This window comes from Molossus molossus, unplaced genomic scaffold (assembly GCF_014108415.1).
Source record: "Molossus molossus isolate mMolMol1 unplaced genomic scaffold, mMolMol1.p scaffold_m16_p_15, whole genome shotgun sequence".
NCBI lineage: Eukaryota > Metazoa > Chordata > Mammalia > Chiroptera > Molossidae > Molossus > Molossus molossus.
The window spans coordinates 52172891-52184038 of NW_023425350.1; the positions used below are offsets into that span (position 1 = coordinate 52172891).

Below are 11148 nucleotides of genomic sequence, written 5' to 3' on the forward strand. Positions count from 1 at the left end.
TCTTTTAATGGCCCCTGCAGATGCCAAAGGGACCATCCGGGAAATTGTCCTGCCCAAGGGCCTGGACCTGGACCGGCCCAAGCGGACCCGCACTTCCTTCACGGCCGAGCAGCTGTACCGCCTGGAGATGGAGTTTCAGCGCTGCCAGTACGTGGTGGGCCGCGAGCGCACGGAGCTGGCCCGCCAGCTGAACCTCTCGGAGACCCAGGTGAGAGGGCGTCTGGGCCCCCCTGCCCTGGCAGCCTGGGAACTCCTTCAGTGTGAGAACACCTTTGGAGGAGTTCAGACGTGCACTAGGGACAGGCTTAAACTTCCAGGTAAATCAGAGAAAATAAACTGATCAGAGAGAGTTGGTATATGCCGCGGGGGCGGGGGCGGGGGCAGGGGGGGGTGCTTTAGTACGCATCAGACGATGTGGATGGAATAAGGGGAAAGGCCAGAGAAACCTGGGGGAGGGACGATCAGGAGGCAGGGAGTGGCTGGGGGATGTTGGCCAGTGAGAGAAGATTGCAGCAAGGGATGGTGAGGGGTTGGATTTGGGGAGAAAGAAGAGTTACACACTGGGGCCTCATTTCCCCATTCCATCACCTTCCCTTCATCCCAGTGTGGCTCAGAACCTCTTGTTGGAGAGAAGGGGTCTGAACACCCCCTTCACCCAAGAAGGGCTCAGCATTTTAACAATAATATGCTCAACCCAAAAAAAACTGAGCCCCTACCCGTGTGGACGGAGGCATTTCGAGCTGATGATAGAGCTATGTGATGGCAACAGCAGTGATGATAATACTTACTTAGTACTTGCTTGCGTCAAGGCACTGTTCTAAGTGCTTAGGATATGGGTTTTGTTGTTGTTTGTTTGGTTTGGGGGTTTGCAGCCAAGAAAGTAAGGATTTATTAACAAGCTGGCACCATGCCCATAGTCACAGGCAGCTTGTGTTCAAAGACCTGGCTGGCAGGTGGCTTCCAGGGGATGGATTACATAGGGAAAAAATCATTAGTCGTGAGGACTATAGGGTTAGGGCCGTGGTCTCTCCTGATTGGTTGGTGTGAGGATAAGGGTAATTTGTCTTTGCATCTGGTCCTGATATCAGCCATGGAGTTGTTCTGTCCAATTTCACAAGGATTTTTTTCTGTGGTTCATTCCACTTTCCTGGGTCCAGAGCTAAAACCCAACTGAGGCCAAGATATTATGTTTAGTTTGATTGGAAATCCTGTCTCAGTGGTCACTAAACCCGGGACCTTGTCCTTAAGACTACTGGATGCTGCCCTGGCCAGTGTGACTCGGCGGTTAGAGAGGACTCTGCCGCGGTCAGGGTCATGTGAGTGGCAACCAGTCTGTGTCTCTCTCACATCGATGTTTCTCTCTCTCTCTTCTCCCCTCTCTTCCTCCCACTCTATCTGAAGATAAATGGAAAAATATATATATATCTTCAGGTGAAGATAAAAAATAAATAAAAAGATGCTGGATGCTGACCAGAACCTCACTGTCCTAAGTGCTTAATGATCAAGTAAGGGAGAGGGAGATGAGTGAGTTGGGTGGTAGGTGAGGGCAGTTTGAGTCAAAGCAAAAAATCAAAATAAGCCCGGCCAGCGTGGCTCTGTGGTTGAACATAGACCCATGCACCAAGAGGTCTCCAGTTTGATTCCTGGTCAGAGCACATGCCAGGTTATGGGCCAAATCCCTGGTTGGGGGCATGTAGGAGGCGGCCAATCAGTGTTCTCCCTCATTGATGTTTCTATCTCTCTCTCCTTCTCCCTTCCTCCTTCTCTAAAAATCAATAAAGAACAAAATTTTTAATAAAAGTAAAAGGCCAGAATAAAGAAAATAAAGTTACTACATGGGTTACAATTCTGGATTTATTAATTCACTAATCCCTTCCAACAACCCTTTGATGTAGCTACCAGTATTATCCCATTTTACAGATGAGGAATGATTGTACCCTGAGTCATACAGCTAATAATTTCCAGAGCTGGGGTTTGGAGAAGCGGCCCAGCATCTTTGTGCTGCCCAAAAACTGGGCAGTCAGCCTGGAGCTGGTCAAAGAGCGACTCAGAGACCCTTCGTTTAGCTACAGCTCTAGTAGTTCAGTCTCTTAAATGAGGGAGATCGGTCGACAGATGCATTGCAAACAAGGCCGAAACAGGATTTGTAAAGAGAAGAGAGGAGGAAGAGGTAGGAAGCGAGTAGGCTGGAAGGGTGCCCTTGCTGGGGAGGCTGCGGGAGGGTGGGTGAGGCTTCTCCCTGTACTGCTGGCTTCTGCCCTGCCCTGGTCCCCGGCTGCTGGCTGCTGCCCTTAAGTCTGGATCGCACCACCTCCCTCAGCAGAACTCCTTCAGCTCCTCCGGTCACACTAACAGAATGCTGTCCAGTCCACTCCTCTCGATGGGGCGCTCAGATGTTCCTGGACTTCCTCGGCCTCCTGGGGTAAACCTGGAGTGGGGCAGAAGTGAGAAGGGGCGAGGAGAGAGGAGGAGAAGGCAGGGAGGATGGGGCCTGCTGGACAAGGGCTGCTGTCCCGCAGGCATCGGTCAGTCCTCTCCACCTGGACCTGTTTCCTCCAGAGGCCTCTGTAGAGTCCCCGACAACCCAGCAGGTGGCCCCCGGTAGCTGGGCCCTCCCTCCAGCTGGGCTCAGCCTGGGGCTAGAAAGCCAGGCTGTGCTCACAGGTTTCAGTGGCTGGACCCAGCCAGTGCTCCTGGGGGGACGTCAGGGAGATACCTTCAAACCCTGAAGTCTCAGCACAGAGTCGCCCCTCAGTACCTGCCCCTTCTCTTTGTCCTAATTTTGCCTCACCTAATCTTGCCCCCAAACTCTCCTCCAAAGCTTTGCTCTCTAAGGGCACCTCAGATGCTCAGGCCAGCAGCCCCTTCTCAGTCGGCATCTTTCCCCTGCCCTGCCCGCTACACGCTACATTGACCTGCTTTTGAAGGTCAAAGCCACGCCCCTCCTCTTCCAGGAAGCATTCCCTAAGGCATCTTGACCTCCTCCCAGATGGCTTGACCTGTAAAGTGTGTGTGGTCTTTGTGTGGGTGTGGTGGAGTGTGGTGGGCACCAACCAGTGTCGCTTCCCCAGGACAGGAATGTGCTTGAAGGCCACATCTCTCCAGGCTTCCTTGGGGAGCCTGGCACAGAGCTGGGCACAGAGTGAGCCCCCAAGGAATCCTCACCCTACCGCTCACCTCCCTCCTTTCTCTTTCCCCAGCCCTGGGCTTTTGCAAGTAAGATAAGGCACACCTAACATTTCCCGAGACTCCCTGTGCACCAGCACTGTTCGGAGTGCTTGACTCGTGCTAACTCCTGCAGTCCCTCCTGCAACCCTGTGGGATCCGTGTGAGGCTTCTCTTCTGACACCACTTCCGATACTGGATGTGTGGGGTTTTCCAACACCAACAGCAACCAATTCCCTAGCACCAGCCGGCTGCCCAACAGTTCGGTTCGATCTAATTCTCACACAAACTCCTGCAGTTAGCCCAGACTCTGCAGGTTAAGGGCTCAGCCTCACCGGACAGTCCCGCATCGGATGCCAGTCACAAGTCCCAGGGGCCGGCGTACTTCTGACCGGCTATATATTCGGAGTGCCCACTCCTCCTCCTTAGGTTCGATGATTCGCTAGAATGACTCACGGAACTCAGGAAAGCACTTTATTTACATTTATAGGTTTATTATAAAGGATACAATTCTGAAATAACCATATGAAAAGATGCACAGAGCAAAGTGAGGCCGAGGATCAAGGAGCTTCACACCCTCTCTGGGCCTCCCCCTCCCAGTGTTGCCACGTGACTGTGTTCACCAGCCCGGGAGCGCTCTGGGTCTCACTGTCTAAGAGTCTCTATAACCCAGTCCCCAGCCCACTCCCCTCCCTGGAGATCAGAGGTGGGGCTGAAAGTTCAACCCTCTAATTACATGTTAGATTTTTCTGGAACCAGCTCTATCCTGAAGCTATCTGGGGGCCACTCCGAGTCACCTCCCTTGCATAAACTCAGGTGCGCTCAGAAGGGGCTTGCGATGACGCAGGCAAGACACTCCCATCACTCAGAAAATCCCAAGGCTTTGCGGAGCTCTGTGCTAAGACCCCGGGACGAAAAGCAAATGTATTTCTTATTATACCAGAATGGGTCTGCATGATTTCTGCTTTAAAGAGAAGGAAACTGAGGCACAACAAAATTAAATAACATACTCAAAAATTAAGGTAAGCACATTTATGAGCTCATCTAATTTTTATAAAAAGAACTTAAGGGTAATATTACCATTTCAGAGAGGTTAATTAACTTACCCAAGGTTGGAGAGCTAGAATTCTGTGGAATTCTCAGTATATTCACCCATACTTTTGCTCAAAAATATTATTGCATATGTAGCAGATACTGTTCTAGGTACTGGGGATGTAGCAGAGAACAAAATAGACCAGGGACCTGCCTGAAAATAACAAACAACATTTAAAAGTGATGAGTACTGCCCTGGCCAGTTTGGCTCAGCGGTTAGAGCCCGCAGACCAGAGAGTCCTGAGTTCAGTTCCTGCTAGGGGCATGTACCTTGGTTGCAGTTGTCCCTGGCCCCGGCTGGGGTTGTGTGGGTGGCAACCAGTCGATGTGTCTCTCTCTTTCCTCCTGTTTCCCTCCCGGTCTATCTGAAGATAAATGCAAAAAAAAAAAAATGTCCTGGGGTGAGAATAAAAATAAATAAATTTTAAAAAAAAGTGATGAGTACTGTTAAATAACAAGAATTAAACTGAGTTAGATGTAAAGATCTCATTGGCTTTATTGAATGAGTCATGAGTTGGGCAGCGTCCCATCTGGTAGGGAGAAGAGCTCGGGAGCTTGCGGGAGCTTTCTGCAGGCAGAAGGGGAGAGAGGCGTTGTCACAGGCCTGGGTAGCCTGCCTCCGGGGGGCTGGCGGGGGGGGGGGGCTAGCAAGTGTATTATTCCATTAGTGCTGACCAGGAAATTCTAGATTGACTAAGATCATATTCCTGGGCATGGGAACTGACATCGAATGTTCTAGAAGTATCAGAAGGCCAATGTGGCTAGAGTTGGAGAGTGGTAGAGTAGGTAGGAAGAACAGATATGTTGTGCTTAGAGGTGGAAAGGTGTCGAACGAAAGTGGCACGAGATGATCAGCAGTTTACAGAGGTCACTCTGGCTGCCCCTGGAGAACAGGTGCAAGAGGGAACCAGGTAGGAGCTACTAGATGTTGTCTTGAACAGGGCGGTGGTAGAGGGGAGACGTGAACTGATCTGAGATGTACTCTCATTTGGAGACAGGACCTGCTAGGACTTGCCCGTGGATTACATGCACAGGACTAGGGATAGGGAAGGGGTTTCAGCCTGGACCACTGGGCGAATGATGAGAAATGGTCAGTGATGCTACTTAACAAGCTGAAAAAGTTGGGAAGGAACAAGACAGTGGGAGCAGAATCTAGTTTGTTTTGGATCAGTTACGTTTGAGATCCAAGTGGACACGCCTGGAAGGTATATCAGACACGCCTTCCAGACATCTCTGGGGGCGGGTTCTTCTCTGACTTTTCTGACGATCTTGGTCAGGGCTCTTTGAGTGAAAGGATAAGGAATTTCCTCAAGTGTGCTCAGAATATGGATGGATTCCTAAGGGATAAAAAAGGAGGCTCAGCCATGTGGAAATCCACAAACTGGAACCATGGTGTAGCCGGGCCTGGTAGAGACTGGAATCCAAAGATCGCTGTGGACCCAAGGCTTCCGCTCCAGGCGCCCACAGACCTCCTCTTTCATGCTCTGCTCCATACATGGCCCAACTGCTCTCCGGCCTGCTTTTCTCTGTCTGTCCGCTTCTCTTCTTTTCCTGCTGCCAACCAGAATCTTGATCCTTTTCCCTGGATACCAGGAGGGCCCAGGAGTGGTCCTAACTCAACAGAGAAAGCAGAAGGCTTTGTCATGGCCCATTCAAATGTCTAGTCTCTTCCTTAACTTCTGTGTGCTCTACGGAATCGAGTTGTTCGAACATTTAAATGAGAGCCCATGGAGAGGACGGGTGAACAGGACGGTGAAGCTCTTTCCCCACCACCCACAGAGGTCTGCAGGATGAAGGGTCCTTCTGACGTGGGAACAATGAACAAAGCAGAGCATGGCTGATTTCCATCCACCCTTGGCTGTGCCCAGACCTGAAGCTGGGCAGTGAAGGAAGGTCCTAGAGAGCAGGACGGGCCGAAGAGGGATCTCTCTCTGGGAACTACCAGAAGGACTCTCCACCCACCCCATCCCCCCAGGGCGCATACTTTGTTTCAAGGAGAATGTTTGGTGTTTGATTAAAGCAGTGTTTCTCAAGGTATGGTCTGCAGACCACCTATATGTAGAACCCCTTGGGTTCTCATTAAAATACAGATTCCTGGCTCAGACTCCACACTCAGCCCACAGGGTTCAAGTCAGAATTCCTAGGGAAGACCTGACAACCGTATATATTTTTCAGCTGATGTGGTCACCACACTGCTTAAAAAACTTCAGTATCTGCCAGCACGGTACTAAGTCTATATTGTTAGCTCAGTGAGTCATCACAATGAAACGATGAGGAGGCATTATTATGATCCCATTTCACAGACAGGGAAACCAAGGCACAGAGAGGTTAAATAACTTGTCTCATGTCATCCAACTAATTAAGGGAAGAACTAGAATTGAATCTAGGCTGCCTGATCTCAGGGTCTTCTTCATTTGCTACTCTACCAAAATATCATGCCGTAGAATTTGCTGACCTGTCCATCTCTCCCACTACTGGTGTCTGAGACTCAAGTGGATAGAGATGGAGTTTTATTTATTCTTGTTTTCCCAGCACCTGGCATGTATTAGATGCTTGCTATTTATGTATTGTGTGAATGAATGACCAGAGTACCAGGGTCAGAGCAGGAAACAAGGAAAGAAGCCCTGGCAGGCGTGCTCGGTGATTAGAGTGTCGGCCCTCACACAGAAGGGTCTCAGGTTCGATTCCCGGTCAAGAGCACATACCTGGTTGCAGGTCCGATCTCTGGCCCTGGTCAGGCATCTGCAGAAGGCAACTAATCGATGTGTCTCTCTCACATCAATGTTTCTCTCCTCTCTGTCCCCCTCCCTCCCTCCCTCCTTCCCTTCCACTCTCTCTAAAAATCAATGGGAAAAAATATCCTTGGATGAGGATTAACATACATACATACATACATACATACATACATAAATACTGATGCCTGGACCCTACCCTGTAGAGATTCTAATTTAATGGGTTGGGATGGGGCCTGGGCATCAGGACTTAGGGAAGAAAGGATCCCAGGTAATTCCAAGGTGCAACCAGAGTTTGAATCCCTGACCTAGCCCGTAAGTGCCCAACAAATGGGCATGGCAGACCCCAGCACCTGTGCCATCTGCCCTCTGCCTTCTGTCCTCCCCTTTTAGGCCCTTCTTCCCAAGAGACTCCCACCCTCAGTGCCAGCCTGTGCCCGCCTCGCCCTGCTACACCCAGAGTTGCAAAAGGACAGGGCACGTGGGAGAACTTTGAAAAAGCTTGTCACTCCTCATCAGTCACGTCCCTCCCCTTGTACCTAATTGTCCTTTTTTTGTTGGGACTAGGGAAGTGCCACTCTCCACCTCTCAGCTCCCACGAGCCTGTCCCCCCCAATCTCCCCATTCACCCCCCCATCTCCCTATCCCCCCCCTCGTTCAGAGCTAGAAACAGAGAAGTGAGTGGCGAACAGTAACTGAACAGTAACTGGCACTGAGAGGGGGCTGGGCACCAGGCAACGCCCTCTGCGTGGATTTCCTCATCGGATCCCTACAGCAGCCCAGGTGCTTTTGTCCGCATTTTAAAGATGAGAAACTGCAGCTCCATGTTCTTGGGGTGGTGCCTGGCCTGAGTCCTAAGAGGGCAGGTGCTAGGCAGGCAGAGAAGCCAGGAGGGGAAATGAATGCACAACACACAGTCTGGGTCCTCAGGGATCTGGTGGGACTGCTTCGTGGAGCAGCTGAGTTCGGGAATGACAGAGATAAAGGGTTTTCTTCTCTCCACCCACTGCCTCAGCCAGACGTGGCCATATCGCCCTCGGCCTTTCTGTACCGATGTCTCCTTCAAGTGTCACCTCTCCAGAGAAGCTGTATTTGCCGCTCCACTAATAAAAGTCACCTCCCCTGTCTCCTCCACCCTTAGCCTGCCTCCTTTCTCTAAAGCAGTGCCCCCAAAGTGCGGTCCTTGGGCTGGTGCCAGCCTGCGCACTGTGATCTGTCCAGAAACGGAGAGTAAGTATTTGGATACGTGTAGAGCAATTTTCCTAGTAATTCACTAAATTGTATTTTACAAAAGAACTGGTCCAACAAGACACACTGGAAAACTTAAAGTGGTTCTTTATCCCAAGTAATTTGAGCAACACAGCTGATTGCCACTGACGGTCATCACGTTTGTTTTCATTTGTTGCTGAGTATCTGTCTCCCCTCTGCTCTGTCCAGTCCACACGGCAGTTCATGAGGTGGGAGGGGGCTGATAGGGTCAAACAGGGGGTGGTCAGATTGGACTAGAGAACTCGCTGGAGGCAGCGTCAGAGCCCAGACCGGAGAGGTAGGATCGCCCTCACACTGGGAACCGGCCCCCGCCCTAGGCCCCATGCCTTATAGAGCCCCACTTTGGCCCCCCCGCTGGCCAGGCCCCCCGCCCCCAGAGTGAGGATTCTCTAAGGCCAAGGGATCCTGCCCACCACCAGGAGCCCGTGCCGACCTTCTAGACCACACCCAGGTGTCCAGGATTCCAGAATTCCCTGCCCAGTGGCCCAAGCCCACTTCTGGCACCTACCTGGGCCTCTCCCCACATCAGTCTTCCCCAGGGCAGACCATGCAGCCATTATTCAGAAGCCTAGGCCCATGAAGTGGCCGATGGGGGCTGTCCGCAGAGTGAGAACAGGCTGGGGTGCCCATGCATGGCAAGTCGGAGCCAGGGCAGGCCACGGGCCAAAGCCTCCCAGTTTCGTCCTGCTCCCAGCCCTGCAAATGTCAAGGTTCGGATATGAGGCAGGAGATCTTTAAACAGTGGTTCTCTCACCTTGGGATCACCTGGGGAGCTTTATTATATTTTTATCCTCACCCAAGGACATTTTTCCATTTTTTTTGTTCAGATAGAGTGGGAGGGAGAAAGAGGAAGAGAGAGAGAGAAACATTGAGTGGCTGCCACCCGCACTACCCAACCAGGGCCGGGGACAAACTGCAACTGAGGTACATGCCCTTAGCGGGAACCAAACCCGGGTCTCTCGGGACCACAGGCCAACACTCTAACCACTGAGCCAAACCGGCCAGGGCTCACCTGGGGAGCTTTAAAAGCTCCTGGCATCATGGTCCCAGCCACTCCCATTGGAGGTGGTTGGTCCCAGGTGAGGAGGAGGGAGTTGGGCTCCCCGGCGGCTCTCATGGGTGGCCAGAGTTGAGAGGCACCGCTGGAGAGGTGCTGCCACAGTCTGGGGGAGAGGGGCTGGGGAAGAGAGAGCCTGCCATGGGCCTGCGCTGGGTGTGGGGGGAGGAGGAATAGGGAGGGGACCTTGGGACCTCTTCAGAGGTTTCTGCTTGGTCCGATGGAGGGGCCCCTTCTGGCAGAGGGGAGGTGGGGAGAGGGCCCTGTGCGAGGGAGTGGATCTGAGCCAGGTCCATACATGTGCAGTTTAACAGGCAGTCGAATGAGGCCCGGATCTCGAGTAGGGGAATCACTAGCACATATATGGTGGCTGAGACCATGAACTTGGCTAGGAGTGGAAGACACGTTGAGCCAAGAAGGGAACTTCATTTGTGCCCTCCAAACTCCACCCTCCAGCTGCCAATCCATTCCTCCATCCCAGGCCAGAGTCGGCTTAGCAGTGGAGAGGGTTTCATAATTTGGGGGGCCAGGGTCCCTTATCAGTTCACCAGAGCAGGCTGGTTGGGGGAAGGTCCTAATGACAATCTTAATGCTCTTCTTTCCCCTCTCACTCCACCCTTGCTCCCCCACTCCCCACACCTCTGCACCCCCATGCTCCTCCTCTCCTCTTCTCCTCCCACCTGCCTGCTTTGCCTGCCTGCCCCCTCCCCCTCCCTGACACCTTTGCCCCCCCTACCCCAAGGTGAAGGTCTGGTTCCAGAACCGCCGCACCAAACAGAAGAAAGACCAGAGCAGAGACCTGGAGAAGCGGGCGTCCTCCTCGGCGTCCGAAGCCTTCGCTACCTCCAACATCCTGCGGCTGCTGGAGCAGGGCCGGCTGCTCCCCGTGCCCAGGGCCCCCAGCCTCCTGGCCCTGGCACCTGGCCTGTCGGTCCTGCCTGCCTGCCCCAGGGGCACTTCCCTGGGTGACCCCAGGAACTCCTCCCCGCGCCTCCAGCCGCTGGCCTCGGCCTCCGCGGCCCCTCCGAGGCCCCTGCCTCCCGCGCTCGGCTTCCCCACCGCCCCGCTCCTGGACCTGCCTGCCGGCTGTGAACTGGGCTCCTCGGCCTTCGAGCCCTACAGACCGCCCTCCGGCCGCCGGCTGGAGCGGAGAGCAGGCAGCCCGGGCGGCGCCAGGAAAGCTAACGCTTAAGCCTCCACCCCCGTGTGACACTGTCCCAAGCACAGCACCACCCCGCCTCCCAGGCCCAGGGGAGGTGGGCAGCCACGTGTCCTGCCCCGGCGGCGCCCCCGCGGCCCCCCAGCCCAGAGACTCGACCAGGCCCAGACAGCCCGGTCACGCAGCCTGTGTGTGTGAGTGAGGTGTGCATGTGTGTGCCTCCCACTGAAATAAAAGAAAACAATGACGAAGGGAGAGTCCCCACAGCACCACCTCTGCCCCTGCACCCCTCTATCCCTCTCCTGGCTGAGAAGGAAATTGGCCAAGGTCAGGGGGGTCCCTCTGGGAGGAGGCAGAAACTGGGGCAATGTTCACAGTCGCGGGGGGATGGCTCCCTGGCTCCCTGGCTCCCACTCCCGATTGGAGCTCCCACCTGGGCATTCCCAGGCCCGTGGTAGCAACGTTAGTGCTCCGGTGGGTTAAGCACTGCCCTTTGCAAGCTCCCCTTTCAAACATAAAAATACTTGAGGGGGCAGATGGCAGGTCCTTCAAGAGGGCGGGTCCAGAGAGCCTGAGAGAAGCATCAAAGGTAAACCGGATGAGCCCCTCCTGGTTTAGAAGGCCCACCACCACACACAGCAATAGGAAGCACTTAACATGTGTTCTGCTCAAAT

The 11148-nt window shown here is 53.4% G+C and overlaps 1 protein-coding gene across 1 annotated transcript in view; it reads left to right on the forward strand.

Annotated features, from left to right (window-relative positions):
* Positions 1–10634, forward strand: part of VAX2 (ventral anterior homeobox 2) — a 29368-nt gene extending 18734 nt beyond the window's left edge. The window contains exons 2-3 of the mRNA XM_036263322.1: positions 21–208; positions 10058–10634. Of these exons, the coding sequence (XP_036119215.1) occupies positions 21–208; positions 10058–10507 (638 nt within the window). The 3' untranslated portion in view covers positions 10508–10634. The remainder of the gene's footprint in view (positions 1–20; positions 209–10057) is intronic.
* Positions 10635–11148: the final 514 nt, after the last annotated feature.